At 42.3% G+C, this 19,328-nt stretch overlaps 1 protein-coding gene across 1 annotated transcript in view; it reads left to right on the forward strand.

Annotated features, from left to right (window-relative positions):
* Positions 1-9,535: 9,535 nt before the first annotated feature.
* Positions 9,536-19,328, forward strand: part of DTWD2 (DTW motif tRNA-uridine aminocarboxypropyltransferase 2) — a 110,569-nt gene continuing 100,776 nt past the window's right edge. The window contains exon 1 of the mRNA XM_020780057.3: positions 9,536-9,825. Coding sequence (XP_020635716.3) covers positions 9,638-9,825 — 188 coding nt within the window. The 5' untranslated portion in view covers positions 9,536-9,637. The remainder of the gene's footprint in view (positions 9,826-19,328) is intronic.

Below are 19,328 nucleotides of genomic sequence, written 5' to 3' on the forward strand. Positions count from 1 at the left end.
AGATGGGTCAGAAATGCAGCATTTTTGCCACGCTCTGATCTGGATCTCTCACCCAAGTTGGCTCTTTATGTTTTTTAAAGTCTGCTCACACTATTGCTAATCGTGTAAATCAGGGGTCTCAAACATACAGCCCGGGGGGCATTTGCGGCCTGCCAGACGATAGTTTGCGGTCCCCACCTTGCCTTCCCCCCCCCGAAGCACCCATGCGTCCTCTGCTGTCAAGAGTTGCTCCCGGCCTGTCCTCGAAGAGCACCTCCAAGCCGCGAACAGCAGCTGCCACCGCCGCCTCAGAGGAAGGTTGCCGGACCTGTGTGTGTGTACGCACCTGTGGGGGGGGGGACTCAATTCTGTTTAATTTTGCGGGTACCGGTGGGGCCTTTTCTCCTTTGACAAGGTGAATTCCGTGAGGTTTTTTAAAAACATTTTATGTCGTTCCCTCTTCCCCCTGGCTAAGCAGTCGCCAGCGCTCCCTCCCTTCTCCGCTTCTTTGTCCTGCTGCTGGTAGTGGTGGTAAAGAAGCCGGAGGGGGTCGTGGCCAGGTGCCGAGGGCTGGCACGCCCTTCCTCCTCCTGCTCGGAGCCCCAGCCGGGCTAAGGAAACTCCTGGACGGCTTCCTTGATCTGCTTGGTGGAAAATCTGATGCGGCCCAGCCTCACTCAGACTCTGCCTCCAGCGGCCCCCAGGTAAATTGAGTTTGAGACCCCTGGAATGGTATCAGATCTAGTTTGGCTTTAAAATAACATTGATGCAAATGTGGACACCTTTTGCTGTTCTTAGCAGCAGAGAGTCACTGAAGAAGACTCAAAAGTTTCCAGATGGGAAACATCTGAGATTGGAGTGATTGCATTTCTTTCCTCTTTTACTTTCTGGTCATAACATGCAGCAATAAGATATAGATACTGCTACCCCTTTGTCTTGGATGTATTAATGATAGCTAAGTGTTTTCAATTCATTCCTATGGGAAATGGTGCTTTGCTTAAGAACGTTTCGACTTAAGAACACAGTCCCAATACGGATTAACTTCTTAAGTCGAGGTACCACTGTACTCTCTAACATAGTATTGATCTAATCTAATCTAATTTAAATTGATGTAGATTTCATCCAGGTACAAAGAGGTTCCCATTTATTATTATCCAGTCTGTCATTTAGTGTATCTGTCAAAATATCCATTTTTACTAGTTTACCAAAATCTTCTCAATAAATTCCTTCTTTGTCGGGACCTCTGTCATCTTCCCCTTACTGGTATATGTACAATTCTAGCTGCTGTTATCAAGTGTAAGGCCAAGTAGGTCTTGTTTTTTTTCTGAGTATAGGTGGTAATATATTCAGTAAGAAGCTTTCCGGTGTTAAAGCAATTTTAACCCCTAAAATTTTCTCTATCATTTCATGAATCATTTTCCAAAATTCCTTGGCCTTATTGCATGTCCACCACATATGATAGAAGCTCCCTACATTCTTTTCACATTTCCAGCACTTATTAGAAACATTTTTATACATTTTTGTTAATTTCTCTGGTGTTACATACCATCTATAAAACATTTTGTATATATATTCTTTTAGGTTTATAGATTTAGTCCTTTTAATATTTCACTCCCAAATTTATGACCAGGCACTTAATTCTATATTATGTCCTATATTTTGAACCCACTTTACCATGCAATCCTTCACACATCCCCACTTCACACATCGTTATTGAGGAATGCGAGATCTTTTTATTTTCTTTAGATAATTTCTTTAACTGAAACTTCTGCAGATATTCTCTTTGCTTTATTATTGATTTCCCTGGTTCTTTGTATAGCGTTTGATAGAAATCCTTGACATTTTTTAAAATTTCCTTCTCCTCCCATCTAGTCTCTCCTTCCTGGTCTTTAAGGTTTATAATTTGGTTTCTTGTTTGTTCTTTTCTCAGTCTATAGCCAAGCCATCTACCTGGTTTGTTTGCTTGTTCAAAAAGTTTTGTTTCACTTGTTTTATCTTCATTGCCATTTCCGACATCCACCATAGATTTATTTGATGTTGTACTGATTTCAGTTAAGCTATTTTGTTTTGACAGTTGTTCTAACTGGAATAGTTTTTCTCTAATTCTTTGTGTTTTTTTCCTTTTTTTTTCTTGCTGCATGCTTTATGACTATCCCTCTTAGCTTTGCTTTTCCTGCATCCCAGACTACTCTCATTGGTGCCTCTGGGGTTTTATTTTCCTCAAAGAACCAAGACATTCCTTGCATCATTTCTTTCTTAAAATCTTCATTTTGCAGAAGACTAGTGTTCATTCTCCAGAATGATAATTTATTTTGTATATTCAGTTGTAAAATAACTGGACTGTGATCAGCAAAAGTTCTTGGTAATATGTCTATAGTCTTCATCACTTTTATCCAACTTATTGGAATCCCGCATGCATCTATTCTAGACCATGTCTTATGCGAATTTGAGTAGAATGTGTAATCTTTCTCTTTTATATTTATTTATTTATTTGATTTATATCCCACCCATCTGGTCTGGTCGACCACTCTTTATATGTGTATCTCCCCGTGCACCTACCAAATGAAACTCTTCTGCTATAGACTGGAAGGTTTTTGATAATACAGTGGTGCCTCACACAGCGAGGTTAATCCGTTCCGGATTAACCCTCGCTGTGTGAAACATCGCTGTACGGAAGTAAAAAAGCCATTGAAACGCATTAAACATAGTTTAATGCGTTCCAATCGGCACGTTTACTTACCGTACAGCGATGCCGGCAGCCATTTTCGCGCCCTCTCCTCGCAGAACGAGGGCGCGAAAATGGCTGCAATCAGCTGTCCAGCGGGTCCAAAATGGCCACCGGAACAGCCGAAAGGGGCCGGGGTGCAGCGTTTTCGCGCCCTTGGTAAGCAAGGGGAGGGCGCGAAAACACTGCCGGAAGCCCCGAAATGGCTGCGCGCAGCGTTTTCGCGCCCTCCCCTTGCTTACCAAGGGCGCGAAAATGCTGCGCCCCATCCCCTTTTGGCTGTTCCGGCGGCCATTTTGAAGCCGCGGAACAGCTGATTGTTGGGTCGCAAAGCGAAGGTCGGTAAGCGATTTCCCGCCTATACAAGCACCGTTTTGCGATCGCATTTGCGATCACAAAAACGGCCTCGTAGAGCGAATTCATCGCTCTACGAGGCGCCCGTTCTGCGAGGCACCACTGTATTGTCCTTCTTTATTTTTCTCCTTTTCTTAACGTTTGGCTGTTTATGTCCAGTTTTCTATCTAGCACTGCATTGAAGTCCCCTACACAGCAAATATATTTGCATTCTTTATCTGCCAATTCTTTTTGTAGTTCTTTGAAAAAATTATCTTGATTTTTATTTGGGGCATAAATATTCACTATCAATGTTTTTTTTTCCTTCCCTCTTTGAATTTTTACCATCAATATTCTTCCATCTTGTGATGCAAAAAAATGGTTTAGGTTTCAGATCCTCTTTTATAAATGTTGCTATGCCTCTCTGTCATTTTATCTGTCCTAGGCAATTGGAATGTTGTGCTTACCTTGCTAGGTGAAGATGAAACAAACACTGAACACTATTTTTAGTGGGAAAGGAGAAAATATATTTAATACATAATCAAGTTTCCATATTTAGATTGCCTGAATTTTGTAATTTAGAGTTCTAGATGCATCCATCTGATTTGGAGTACTTGTGAGTAGTTAATATAATGTTTGCCAGGGTGTATGATAGACCCGTCTTTTCTTTCATTCTTTCATACCATAGCATGCTTTCTGACCAACCTTGATGAAATTGCACACTCCAGAAATCTGCATAAAACCAATTAATATTTTGTAATGTGTCCTTTATGCATTGCTGCCAAGACTATGGAAGTTCAACTTATAGTAGTCTGCTGAGATTGTTTAGTATTAGATTGTTTCACTTTTGAGGATTAACTTCTACTTAGAAAATGAATATACCTTCTTTAACCAATTGCCATAAATACTTTGATATGAGGTGTTCGGTTTTCAGGCACCTCCAATGATAGCGTAGTTTCCAGTAGTAGTTCCTCATTAGTCTAGCCACTTACAAAGGCATCTTGCTGAGCCTTAAATTCAAGTAGTCTTACTTCAGGTAAGTGGACATAGGATTGCAGCATAAAACTAATTTAACACGGTGTTACAGTAGACTGAACGCTTGTTCACAGAAGGTTAGAGAGCTCTGCCATTTAGATCATCTATCATAACTTACATTATTTTGAATGTATAACTTTGGCTTTTAAACTGGCTTACGATTTTTAATTTGGAGTATTACATTTCAGAAAATGATCCTTTTTGCAAAAGAGCTAATGCAAGTTGGATAAAGTGGCAAACAAAAAAATACATGTACATTTTTCATATTTTCTGTTCTTGAGAAAAGAAACTAGTTACCTGTTTTATTTTTGTGCAATGAAATCATGCTTGAACAACACAGCTGGTTGAACAGATTGGTTCTGACAAAAAAGAGCCTAAAGTGCACATGTATGCCTGTGTTACCACTGACAGAGGAACTATTAATTCAAAGAAACAAGCAAAAAGATGGATATTCTATTTTTAAAGAAAAGGTCAGAGGAACGTTCCTTTTCAGTTCAATATAAATCACTTGTGGTTTTTTCCTTGAATTAATGTGAAGGCTATAAATTACAGTGGTGCCTTGCTAGACAGTGATAATCTGTTCCACTGAAATAACTGTTTAGCAAAATCATCATCTAGCGAAAAGCATTTCCCCGTTGGAATGCATTGAAACCTGTTTAATGCATTCCAATGGGGAAGAATCGTCGTTGTCTAGCGAATATCAGCCATAGGAAAGCCACTTTGTGAACCGCCGATCAGCTGTTTAAATAGCTGTCTTGTGAAGCGTAGGTCCCGAAAACACTCATTTTCCGAGTGCGGAGGGAGCTGTCAAAATGTCGTCTAGCGAAAATTGGTTTGCGAAGCAGGGACCAAACATTGTCGTTAAATTCCCCCATAGGAATCACTGTTTTGCAAATCGCTATAGCGATCGCAAAAAGTCAATGTCTAGCAAAAAACCTGTCATGTGGGGTAACTGTCTAGTGAGGCAACACTGTAATTTCCAAGGTCAGACCCAAACATACATATCTAGCAATGGGTTGTTATTATAAAAATACTGCTAATTATGCAGTATTTCCTTACTAGATAAAGATGTATTTATACAGGTTCATAGTACATATAGGCATTACCATAGAGAACGAGTGTAATAACTTTCAGTGATTTTGTTTATGCTTTCCATATACCTAATTTCACCCTATAGCAGTGGGGCCCACCAAAGGATTTTATTCTGCCAAAGACTTTACTCAATCCATAATTGAATATTAAGGTCATTATGGACATGGGAAAGACTGCCTGGTGGATCTCTGCTTTCCATCAGCCAAGGAGCCTCTTGTGCTGGGAGACCTACTGTATATTGTTTAAGATGGAGGACCAACATTTCTAAATTTCCAGTTCTCAGTAAAGATATGGACCACCTCTACATGGAATTTGACATCACTGTATCACCAGATAAAGCCAGTTTCTTCATCTGTAGCACCACTCTTCCATCCTACCCTGGAACAAGAGGCAGCCACCAAACTCCTAAGGTAGCTCTTTCCATCAAACTCCCCACCCACATGTTGCTTAATTTTAATTTCTCACTTGATGAAGGGACAATGCTTTGGAAATTTTGCCCTTTTTTGTGCCTCCACACACTTTTTGTTAACATATAAAGATGTCACCTTGGTTGTGAATTTAGAGTTTGTTTTGTGACAACACAGTGGTTGTGTTTGTTACTGCTGTAAATGATGTTTGATAAGTGGCAAACGAGTAAGGCAAAGTCAAGAACTCTAAATACCATAGGTGTGGAACTTGAGTGAGAAAAAGCTGTTTGGTCACACAGACATTATGTATTATGGCATGTTTTACTATCTTAATGTATGTCATGTTCTGAAAAAGCATATCAGAGCACCAGCCCTCCAGATGTTTTAGGAATGCAAGGTTATAGTTGTCCACTCCTGTTAATGGCGAGACTGAACCCAGAAAGCTTTGGTTCAAATCTGGCTGCTGCCATGGCCTGATCTGGCTTCTCCACTCCATTCAGTTTCAGTAGGGTTTCTAGGTATGTGTGGTTGGGGCTGCTGAAAATTTACCCATTATTGTTAATTTGATTAAGGCTCTGGTTTGAAGGAGAATGAATCTGCTTCTTATGCCTTGTGATGCTGCTGTGAATATAGACAAATTGGTATTTCAGTTTTAATCTTCATATGTTAAAAAAAGGAAACAGCACAACTAGTAGCAATTCCTTTTTAAAAGTTCCCCTTTCTGGTTATCATACAGAGCAGCTGTTGGTAGTCATATGATTTTGACTAGGGATACTTACAGGAAGCAGCAAATCACTTCAGTGGAAGTGCAGAATGAAAGTATTTTGATGTCAGGCTATTTCCACTGTATCAAGAGACTTTCCATCAAAGATTTCTCCAATTATGTTAGGAAATGTGTAGAAAAAGTTAACATATACTGACAAAATAAATAAAATATGGATACAGAATTAATCAAAGAGTAAGTGGGCTGAGTGGCTGCAAAATGCTGACAGACTGGGATGGGGTGGGAGTGTGGTTGCTTTCCTCATGAATAGGAGGATTCCAGACTGCTACATTTTGTTGCAGGTCTCACTTGTTGATCTAAGTTTTTGTTGTCCCAGACCAGTATGCAGTGCAATTTTGTGTTTCTATTCCATTTCTGCTTCCACGATGTTTGGGTAATATTTGTATTGAAAACATGTATCCCCTTAGCTGTGTTGACACAGTATACTTTGGTGCCTAGAGTCCCTGATAATGAAAAAGGAACAAGCCTTTTAGGGCAAAGGAGATGTTTATATGCCAATATTAGCAGTATATAGGAAGCTGCCCCATTCTGAGTCACCCACTATTACTGACGCCACTAGCAACAGCTCTCTGGGGCTTCCGGCACATTTTTTTCAAGGCCAGCTTGTTGATTTCAGGAATTGAACCCCGGGGCTTTGTGCATACAAAACAAACACATTTATTGTTACTAATGCACAGATTGTCCCCTGATCTCAAAATTATTTTGAGTATGGAATTTCACCATCCGACAAACTCCAGTGGATCTCCAAGTTTTCGTTTCTATGAGATGTAAATGTTAAATGGAAGTATCTGTGGCTACATTTCACTTGTTATAGTGATATCATCACCCCGTATGTTTGTTAGTGAATTACTGAAAAGGGGGGGGGGACAGCAGTATGAATTAATAACCTAGTCTCAGGCAGCACTGTGCATATTTACTCGGAAATAATCCCTCCTTTGTTCAGTGGTAAATGTGCATGGGATTACCACTCATTTCCTGACAAGAATCATTCCCCAATCCTACAGTGTAATGACAAGTGCACTTTCAGTCAGATTGCTCTGAGTTTGTGGAGATCAGCTGCAGTGTCGGAATAAGACCATACCAGAATTTCTAGGACCAGGTTTAGATAAGGATGAGATAGAAATTAACTCTTTACTAGGATAGAGAATACTTGAGTGTTAGTACAGATACCAGAATATAGTGAGTCAACTTCTGGAGTTCGTATATTCCAGTATCTGTGAATGGGGCTGTCCTCCTGGAAGTTAAGTACTTTCAAGCCCTATTACGAAACATAACCTTGGTTTTAGAGTTTAGACCAATGTGTGATGAGAGGAGGGAGGCCATGGCAACTAATGCCATCCCTGCTGCCTCTGTGCTGACTAAGCCTCCCTGTGGGATTTACACACACAAAAGGAAATGTCTGCAAAGAGAGATCTGCGCTCATAGGCTTCCATGTTATCTGGAATCCTGCACAACTGAGGGGACAATCAAGTTCAAATCCCGGGCACCAAAATTGATGCAATAAGAGTAAATTGCATCAAATCTAAGGAAATAATGTTTTACACCATATTGAAAGACTTAAGTATTTATGTGGTTTTAGAAGAGGTAGCCATGTTAATTTGTGCCAGCATATCAAGCAAAAACAAAAGATTTTTTTTTTAAAAAAAGATCAAAACATTGAGATACCTTAAAAACTAAATGCTGTATTTTAATGTGAGCTTTCATGGACAAGTTCACTTCCTCAGACCCAATGTCTTTCATAAGTATTATGAACATGTTTTTTAATGGATGCTTCTTCCAGAATATTCCCTTAGGCCTTCCCAGACCCAAGTTCTTATAGTTCAGCCTTGTAGATTTTACTGTGTCCAATGAGAATTATTCCAGTTCAAGTACCCATGTGACAGAAGAGTCACAAATAGTGTCTCACTGTGGAAGAAAAAACATGAAGTCTTGTGATGCCTTAAAAATTAACAAGGTTTACTTGGTATTGGTAGTCTTACTTTTAAAGATGGCACAAGACTCCTTTTTGCTGCAACAGAATGGCTACCTTCCCCCCATCCCCCCCCAATATTTGTTGAGGAAATCTGATTCTTGCTGGGAATGGTGAAGCTCTAGTGACCTTAAGCCAAGCTCTTTCTCAGCCTAATCTACCTTACAGGGCTGTTGTGAAGATAAAGTGGATTTAAAAAATCATGAACCAATGAGGAAGGGAAGCAGGAAATAAGGGACATAAGCAGTGTGATGCATGAGCAAAACCTGGACTGGCCAGTACCTTTATTAAATACTGTACTAGCTTCCATGGTCAGATACTGAACATACAAGTTAGACGACCCCAAGTGGAGCTTTGTTTATTTGGCTGCTGCAGCAGATACTCAAACAGACTAATAGGGCTACCACTGTTGTCCCTGCTTGTTATCTATAGTCTGGGATTAATTTAGCCACCAATGATTGTCACTGTTTACAGAATAATGCTTCCTGGAGAGCAGCTGAGTATCAACAAAGTCATTGCCAAGTGTGAAATGCTGCACTATGAACTTGTGCCCAGAAAAAAAGAAGCCTCTTCATTAAAAAAAACCCAACACTTTTCTGATAAGGGTCCCTAGTATAAATGTGTAAAGATTGTCAAGGGGAACCTTTACCTTGCCAGGTAGCCCCACTCTTACGTATGAGGAAGTGGGCTTGTCCACGAAAGCTCACCTTAATATACAGCAGTTTGTCTATAAGGTGCTGCAACATTTGTGCCTTCATTTTTTAAAAAAAATTCTTTTATTTTTACCTGCTATGCAAACTTTTAAGAATCTGCTTGGTGTGTCATAGCATCAGGTTTCTCCTCAGGGCCTGGAAAAGTAGTTACATGTTACTCTCCCGTAGGCGTTTCCAAAGGAATGTCCGAGGAAGCGGACTTTGAGCCCTGATAGCTCACGCTGTTAAAAACGTTGCTCAGGCGTCCCGGCGCTCCCACGGGTCGGTCTTGTTGTCCTTTGGCAACAAGACAAAAAGGCTGCCAGCACGACGTCCCTATACTGTATGAAGGTGCAAAGGGTGCTGGGCTTAACCCGGATTTGATCTTCAAAGAAGCCGCAACTGGAGCGCGAGACCACCCCCGTGCAAGGCGCCCCCCCCCGCGAGACTACCCCGGAAGAGGCCACGCTTCCTATCGGGCTCTTCTCATTGGCTGAGCACCCCGAAGGGCGGAGGGAGGCGCTCTATCACGTGGCCAAAGGTATTTTGACTTTGTGGCAGGCGAGGCCTGTTCACGGCCGGGTCCTAGCGCCCCACCGTCTTCACCATCCGGGAGAAGCCATGGAGGGAAAAACGCTGCCAACGGGTGGGGCAGGAGACGGAGGCATGGAAGGAGAGGAGGGGCACGAACGACAGACGCCTCTGCCATCTCCTGTCAGTGCGAGCGGGTCCGACGGCGAAGGCTGCGAAGGCCTCTGGGAACTGCCCGTGGAAGTCAGCGCTCGGAGACCAGAGTGCGGCCGGTGCGGGTGAGTGGGAAAGCCAGGCCGTAGATCCCCCCCGGTGGCCACGTGACGCCGAGGCGTTTACGTGTGTCTTGCGCCCTCTGCTGGTCAAGAGGCGGCAGCGCAACTCTTGCCCCCTGATCCGAGCGACTCTGAAAAAAACAGCGTTCTTTTCTTTTCCATTTTGTAAGAGGGAAGATTTTTCCTTCCTCTCTTAGATCCCCTTTCTAGTTACCTGCTTCTGAACCTTCAAGAACGATCAGTTCATTTGGAGGGTGCAGATGATTACTTAGCGGATGTAAAGATATATGATTTTCACAGAGAGATCAGAATGAGGTAGAGAATTAGCCTACAGAAAATAACTGATGCCATATCCGTGAAAACACATTATTTTCTCTTATAGTATAGCTATGCTCTACACGATTGCCTTGGTTCTCTGAGAGCACAGGGTGACATCCATGGATTCTTTTAGTGGTCTAGTTAAGGTATCCCACCCTTAAGTTTGCATGATCTGGCAAAGAGTCTAATCCACACAAAATGTAGGAGAGAGAACTGTTTATTAATACAGTATGTGTAGTGCTGTAAGGCCATGCAGCCGGACCATCCAAAGGTGAGGGTGAGTGATACCTTTCTTGTTGTTCTGTGCCATCAAGTTGGGACTGACTGGTAGCAGTCATAATGGAGTTTTCAAGGTAAGTGAGAGATTTAAGGAGTGGTTTTCCCAGTTCCGCAGCCCCAGTGAGTTTCCATGGCTGAGCAAGTATTCAAACCCAGGCTTTGTGAGTCTAACTCTGTCACTCATCCACTACATCACACTGGGTATCCCTAAAATAATCAACTTCTGGTGCAAGTGTTGACTCCAGAAGGGACATTCTGCTGCCTTCATACCTCACAGCAAATCTGAAAGTATCTCTTTCAACAAGGATACCTATGCAATCAACATCCTTGCAGTTTGTTACTTGTGTCAGCAATGCCCTTGTCATCTCCCTGTGCCTGTCTGTGTATATACGTGTTTACTCCTTAAAATGTGCCTAACTGACGAAGTGGATGAATCCACTAAAGCTCACACTGGAATATAAACGTTAGTCTTTCAGCCTCCACTATGTTGTTTTGCTTTGTTTTTTATTTGGTTTTGATTTTATCTGGCTATGCTCACACAGACTAACACGTCTACTCCTTTGAAAACTACGTTATTGTGGCTTTTGAAAACCCAACCCAGTGCCTGCTGGGAAGATGGTTGTCACTGCGTGAAGAAAGCCCCCTGCTTCAGCGCTGTGCACAAGAACAATCCCACCCACAAAGTAAAGGACAAGCAGTGCCAGACAGCATCGGCTGCTTGCTTTTCTGCTTCTACGACGACGGCGGCTAATAATAATAATATGTGCCATCAATAATAATAATATGTGCCATCAATAATAATAATATGTGCCATCAATAATAATAATATGTGCCATCAACTTTTCCAAGTATATAGTAATCATCATCATTTTAGAACTGCAGAGCTGGAAGGGACTCTATGAATCATTGAGTCCAACCCCTGTCAAGGAAGCCCAGTGGGGAATTGAACTCCCAATCTCTGGCTCTGCAGCCAGATACCTAAACCTCTGAGCTATCTAGCAGTTCTGTACTCAGAACAGGTTTAGCCTTCCCTTCTTCCTGGAGCACACTGGGAGCTATAGCCCCACAGCTGGACACCAATGTCTCTCAGCTGCCCAGCCAGTCCCCCCTTTTGGGGCCAGAAAGTAAACGGGTATCTTCTGCTTTAATATAATATAATCTTAGAACTGCAGAACTGGAAAGGGCCCTCTGGATCACCAAGTCCCTCTGTCAAGGAGGCACAGCAGGGCATCAAACTCCTAACCTATGGCTCTATAGCCAGATAAGCAGTTTTCATTTCCTGAATGGAAGTGTCTGCGAACAATACAAATTTGTAACCCCAGAAATAGGGCAGGATCACTTCTAGAGCAAAAGTGGTCAACACTGCAGTCTTTCCACTTCTCAAACTTAAATGAGAGCCTTTATAGTGGGACCAAAAAGAAGACTACATTTAGTCTAACTAAATGTGAGCTCCTGGAGGTGTGGGAATGCTGCTAAGTATGCTTGAGTTGTACTATACCGCCACCTAGTGGATAATTGTAAACATTACAGCTTGCTTGCAGTTCTGGAATATTTTGTATTACAACTTCTCTTCTTTAGCATACCCATGGTGCTAAAAATAAAGGGCCATATCCAATTTAATAGGGGCATTATTATCCCTAGTACTTGGCAATGATTGCCAAAAGTTTATTTTGCTGCCACCACTATGTCTTGGAATAGCCCTTCAGCAGAGTGGGACCCTGGAGCCATATGTGGTCCCAAAGCTGTGTTTGCAGCCTCCTACTTTTCTTCATTTAAGAAAGTGAACGGCAGCTTCCGAAAGCCTGGAAGAATGCCAATTTATAACATTCCCTCTAATTTTGCACCAGCACTGAGCAGAAACCTCGCCTGTGCATGCAAAGTTCCAGCTGCGAGCAGAACAAAATGAGCAGCAACGCGAACTGTGGATACACGGCACCAATACAGTGCTGTGCAGCCGAGAACCGTCTGGAAACACACTGGGCCCAGATGCCTTCTGAGGGGAGAAAATGGAGATGGGAGGTGCCTGCTATGACTGGCTTAGGAGCACCCACGCTAAATGTCAGGATGGATATATATAAATCAATGCCTTTTTAAAAAAAACACACATTGATGTAAATCATGGTTTAAATCAGTGGCTCTTAACCTTTTTGAAAGAAACGCCTCCTTGAGCCATTGAGGAAGTTATCATCGCCCCCCTCGCCATGGTGATGATACCTTATTTATTTATTTATTTATTTATTTATTTATTTATTTATTTATTTATTTATTACACTTAAATCCAATGACCCCTGGAAAAAAATTCAATTCCAAGAAAATGAAATGCCCCCAAAAAGTAACATTTACAGTGGGGTCTTGACTTGAGAACTTAATCCGTATTGGAAGGCGGTTCTCAAGTCAAAAAGTTCTCAGGTCAAATCTGCATTTCCCATAGGAATGCATTGAAAACCATTTGATCCGTATCTGCTCTTTTCCGTCCATAGAAACTAATGGGAAGCTGCTATTCCGCCTTCGACCACTAGAGGGGGATATTTTGTTTCTTTTTTTTTCTTAGCTCAAGAAAGGTTCAGGGAAGGCAGGGAAAATACAGTCCAGGCAGTACAGTACCAGGCAGTCCGAAGACTGTCTCCCAGTCTACTCTCTAAACGCTGGGAGGAGTGAGGAAGCAGACAGGCACCCTTTTCACTGGCCAACAGTTAACTGAAAGTTCAAATTTTGCACTTTTCCTGCCTTCCACGTGGTTTTTTTCCAGTTCTTAACTCAAATCTAAGTATGTAAGCCAAGTCAATATTTTCCTATGAGAGTGGTTCTTAAGTCAAAATGTTCTTAACTCAAGCCGTTCTTAAGTCAAGACCCCATTAAAACATCATTTTGCGATCGCAAAAGCAATTGCAAAAACCTCATTGTCAAACGGATTTGTCGTTTAACAAGGTAATCATTAAGCAGGCACCACTGTAATTAAAAAAATTAATCATTTAGATCGATTTGTTTTCAGTTAATCCACCCTGCTGAAACACACACAAAAATTCTTTTAATTTTTTTTTTAAATAGGGACCATCATAGGTGTCTTGGAAAGAGTCCACTATGTTGAGGAGCCTAGACTCAGGGTGCTCAAAGAAGGATCAGCCTGAGAGTGGCAGTTTATCCGGTGTTTTGTCTGTCTACTTGTTTGGGTTTTGGTGGGTTTCCATTCCCCAGCCCATAACAAGCTGGTTAAGCTTGAGTCCTCCTGAACAGATGTCTATGTTTTGCCCCTGGTGTAAAAGCATTCTTAAATGCTGTGCTTTATTTTATCATACTGGAGAGTCTGTGTCAGGGACTCTGAAGCTTCAGCTGGATGCCACCTGGTACATTAAAATGTATATATAAAGAGCCTCTCGTCCATAGAGAACCAGATTCCCTCAGAGTGATCTGTTGGGAGATCTTCTGATGAGAAAATCAGACAAAGCAAGTTGGGGATGGAGACAAGCTCTTTCGTCTTAGCACAATGTGCTACAGTTCTCTGTTAAAGCCTATCTCTCTTTTCATCTGCTTTCTCCATTTCATTTTCTGTTGCCTCCTTTTCTTCCATACTCTTTCCCCCCCTCCTCATCTGACTGCTGTTTTCCTGTGGACAGCTTTTGAAATTTGGCTGAGAGCTGCGCAAAATTAGACCACAACTAATAGTGACCTCTGCACTCCCCACTAGAACTAGGCCACAGATTTCTCTGTTACCTGGGACTCTGTGTAGTTTGGCTGTGGAGCCTCTACAAAGGTCAAGGATTTATGGTAGCATTGACACTGGATTTGAAGATATGTGCGTGGGTCCAAGAATTGAAGATTACATGAGATATTTGTCATGAGGAGAATGTGGTGGCTAGAGAGGCACTAGCAGGAGGAACTTTTAAAAAGTGTTTCAAAAAAAAAAAGTCATCTCCAGAATGGCTTATTAAATAGCAGGAGATTTCACAGAAGTGCGGAATGACATTGATCCATTTGTTAAATCATTTAATTTGTTTTTTCAAGGAACATATTGCATTATTATGTAGCATTTATCCTAGCCAATTGCATAGATAGAACGTTAAAGAAAGCACTAGGGAAAGGTATGTCATTCTACCCTGTCTGGCATCAGTTGACAAAGTAGATCTATCCTCTTCTGAAAAGCTACCGTACTTCTGAAAAATATTGGTGTCTTGTAAACATACCATTAGGGACTTAATTATTGTTGTTATATGCCATCAAGTTGCCTCCAGCTTATGTTGATCTTATGAATGAGTGATTTCCAAAATATCCTGTCCTCAATAGCCCTGCCGAGCTCTTGCAAACTCAAGGTTGTGGCTTCCTTTAGCGAGTCAATCAATTTCATCTTTGCCTCCAGAGATAGTTCAGACTTGATTTGATCTAGGACCCACTTGTTTACCTTTTTTGGCAATGTCACACTGTCTTCCAGCACTGTACAGTATTTCAAATGATTTTTTCCCCTCCGTCAGCTTTCTTTAGGGTCCAGCTTTCACACCCATGCATGGCAATCAGGAATACAAGAGTGTGAATGATCTTGGTCTCCAGTGGCCCCTCCTTGCACTTAATGATCTTTTCTAATTCCTTTATTGCTGCCCTTCCATGTCTCAGTTTTCTTCTGATTTCTTGGCTGCAGTCTCCCCTTGGATTGATGACTGAACCGAAGTACACAGTATCTTTTACTCTTCCAATTTCTTCATTGTCAACATTATATTTGTGTCGTGCTTGTGTTGTCATGCTTTAGGAAGGACTAAACCATTCCTCATCATACACAAAGTTTATTCCCACTGTCTAACACATTAGCTAGTACAGTAATTCTAAGGTAAGGCAGCTCTGTGTGTGTGTGAGGGAGTGAGGGAGTGCGTGTGAATTATGAATGAGCTATTTCAAAGACTTCTTTTCCTGTCTTTTTGACTGACAAATCTCTAAAGTTAAATTTAATAAATCTCTCTTGGTGATGATGGTTGTGACTGACATGAAAAAAAATGTCAAGATGAATGTACATCTCTGAGGCACAGAGGAGGCATTGTGGTGATTAGGATGAAAAGTTCACAGGTCATGAAGGGATTGTGGAAAAATGTTTTATATCAAACCTCTCCTGATTTATTACATTTCACAGTTCACTTGCTTCATAGCTGTTGGGGACAAAGCAGTTATTTTCAAGTCTCTGCTTTGCAGGTTCATCTCCCTCCTCCACCTGGTCAGCACAAACAGTAGTGGCTTCTTGGACTGACAGATATGTTTAATACATAAGCCATTTCAGGCAGAAATTTTCTCTCTTACATAAATGCAAACTCAGATTTCATTACTCAGAAAACGGGGGTCAAGTAAGACTGGCTGCAAGAAAGCACGTGAGGAAAAGCAGACAGGAAAATCACATAATAGGGACCCCAGCTGAGTGACTGAATTTAGTTTCTCGCCCATCTACCACAAAACTGAAGAGTAAACAGAATTTTAACAGGCAGGACAAAATCAAGTAATGAAGAAATAAATATGTTTTGGATTCCATATTTTATTTCTTTCTCTTTCACCCTGTCTCTGATAACACACAAAAAATGTGTGATTCCATGGCATTCCCAACCTATGTTTCCTCCTAAAGCAGGGAGAGGGCTAGAGGGATGGTGGGATACATGTGAGCCCCCTCCTTCCACTGGAGGTCAGCAAGACTTGCTGACAAGCGTGTAAAAATACATTCAGCTGAAGTGGCTTAAGAGCTCTCATGATCAGGAGCCTGAATAAGGCAGGTGTCTTGATCACAGGACCTCTGTTGGCCTGTTCAGTCAGACACACTTCGTACTTGCTGTAGGAAGGTCTGAGCGAGTCCCAGGTTTGAGGAGAGCTGCGAGAGCCAGGTTTTGTAGTGGATCCAAAGACCACCAATCAAAGTCCTGGGACATTCTGTCTAGCATTGACTAAGAGACCTTCTGTCTCTCAGACTTCCCTGTTGCCTTTGAGTAGGAGCAGTTCATTGCTGGAAGCTGTTCCTTTGGTAACGCAAAGTATTTTTCCCATGGTTTTGCCTTGAATGGGCGGTTAAGAGTCACTAACTCTATAGAAAGCCTGCTCCTCATTTGTCGATATGGATCTATCTAGCTGCCTGCATTTTTTTTTTTGCCCCTCCTGGGGGAGGTCGCTGTGGGGATTGGCATAATGAGCACTTAGACTTCCACATTTACCAACCCTATTAGTGCTCCAGGACCTGACCTGAAAGATGGGAATGCAATGGCTCCTTTTCCCTCGTGCTGTTGACTTGATTTTTTAAAAAATGTCTTTCATTTGTGTTCATCATGAAGAACAACAATGACTTGGGCCTTCCTTTATTTTCTTTCTTTTTATTTTTTAAATGAACTGTTTCCAGAGGTAGACTGAACTATGATTGGAACCTTTCTGTGCTATAATAAAAGTAGCGCATTGTTGGTTTTCTTACAGACTCTCAAAGAAGTGCAGTAAAATCCTGATGCACATACATGGTGCGATGTACTAAAAAGACTGCTGTTTGGAAACTGGGGGTGGGGGATGTACAGATGTGACTATATATTGTGGTACACACCTTATCCATCGAAATTATTTTAACAAATGTTACTGATCTTGAAGAGGTTTGCACTAGAGATGGGCATGGGCTTGTTCAAAGATTGATTGGCGACCCTGTTTGGCAATCTTGTTTTGCTGTAGCAAAATTAAGCCAAGAACTTTTATTCCCCCTTGGTGCTTTGTTTTACCTTGGCAAAATGGGATTGCCCACCTGCCCCCTTCCCACTGCCCCGTTGCCTTCCTACCTGGTCCAGCCGCTACCGCCATCCTCAAAGACAGCAGACCTGGCTTCCCTTCCAGGAGCTGGACTGCTGCCTCTGCACATGTGCCCATCTGTCAGCTGGGCAGTGGGCACATGTGCAGATGCAGCCACCCTGTTCTTTTGTCTGGCTTCTCTGCTGCCGCCACCTGGGCAGGTGATGGCAGGGACTGGAGAAGCCAGCTGGCATGCACCCACCCACCAACTGGCTGATTGCCAGGGAAGCCCTAGCGCTGGGTTTCCCTGGAAACGTGCTGGCTGGTGGATGCATGTGCAGAGGCAGCGGCTGGCTCCACGAAGGGAAGCCGAGCCACTCCCTCTGCACATGGGCCTGACCCCCAGCTGATAGGCAGGTGCATGCACAGAGACAGCGAGCCTGACTTCCCTTCAGGGAGCCAAACGCTGCCTCTGCACAAGCACCTGCCTATCAGCTGGGGGGCAAGTGCATGCACAGAGGCTGTGACCTGGCTCCGCCATCTGGCTTTGCCACTGCCACTGCCTCCCTGGGCCACCCGGGGAGGCCAAGGCAATGGTGGCAGTGATGGCAGCTGCATTGACGGCAGGTAGGAATGGCGGTGGGGGCAGAGACGGGCCCAAATCATGAACTGATTCATTTTCCAGATGGTTGGTGGTTCGCCATGAACCATGACGAACCACCATTTTTCTGGTTCGTGCCCGTCTGTGGGTTGCACCAATTTATGTTGTCAGACAATCTCAACCTATTCATTTCTCAGTGATTTAAAACTTGCTGCGATTTTTCATGTTAACAAGGCTGTGCATCAGAAAGCTTAGTTGGTTGCCCCTTTTTGTTTGTTTCATTTAAAAGTTTTTGCACTTTCGCTTTTACGTATTTCCCCAGTATTTCTTGATTGCAGATAAAATCCTAAACATTGTTCTAACAAACTGCCCATCATTACAATGATCAGTAAAGAGAGTGAGGGTAAGGTTTGCATGTTACATGGAAGCCTGCGTACATTTGCCCTTGTCTCTCTCTGGATACCCAGATATACACACATGTGAGTTTATTTATTTTATTTTATTTTATTTATACCCCGCCCATCTGGTCTAAAAGACCACTCTAGGTGATGTTATCTATGCTTGGCCAGGTGGTGTCAGGGATGATTTTTGCATTCAGTACATTGACAAGTGTTATACCTGATTTTCCTTGGAGCAAGTAGTAATCAGTCGCTTGTATGAGAAAGCTAAGGAGCATGCTCATGTATAGGACTGAGATTTAAAAGTAGTCCCCTGCCCTCAGTGATTCCGGCCCTTGAGAAATGAGTTCCTTCTGAACCTGTTTCTGGGTTTTATTTTACATAGTGTAGTCTTATATATTTATGAGGAAATAAATCCCACTATATTCATGGTGACTCACTCTTAGATGCACATACGTAGGATGGTCCCTTGAGTAATAATCGTATTGAGCATCTGCTGAGCAATGCAATGATGTGGGATCAAGCTGCTTGTGTAGGATTGTCTTTGTTGAGTGCTAGGTGGTTTTCTTCATGGAGATCATCGCTCGTACAGCAGTGACACAGGCCCTAGTGATGCAATCCCACTGTATTATACCGGTGGAACGTCTACTTGGGGAAGCCTGAGAAGTTCTTGGCCTCAATTACAAGGGCGGAATATAGTGTTGAGAGGCTATGACAGTGAGTTGGGAACTGGTTTTATAGATAAACTTTAATTGGCGAAGTTGATTTCACATGCCATCTGATTTATTTGGCCTGTGTTTTACTACCAGGGCTGTTGCCAACATATGAGCATCTGTTCCATTATCAGAATCCAGTAATTATAATATTAGTTGTAAAATTTTTGCCAAGAGAAGTCTGAACCAGCATATTGATTTGCATTGCAGTTTCACTGAATGATATTGTGCTGGCATTATGGTTGGTGCACTGTATGCTCAGTGTCTTAAACTGTTGGGACCTGCTTTTAAGAGTTTTTAAGGGGTTGGTTATTACATGGTTATGAATTTGTTTTTGTCGTGCCATTCGTTTTATGCCTGACCAATGTGGTGGTTATCTGTTTTGTTCTGTTTGCACTAAGAAAACACAAAAACCAGCAGGCATGTTTTTGAACGGCTGTGTCCTTTGGCTGAGAGGACAAGGCGCTCTGATTGCAG

This window comes from Pogona vitticeps, chromosome 2 (assembly GCF_051106095.1).
Source record: "Pogona vitticeps strain Pit_001003342236 chromosome 2, PviZW2.1, whole genome shotgun sequence".
Classification (NCBI taxonomy): domain Eukaryota; kingdom Metazoa; phylum Chordata; class Lepidosauria; order Squamata; family Agamidae; genus Pogona; species Pogona vitticeps.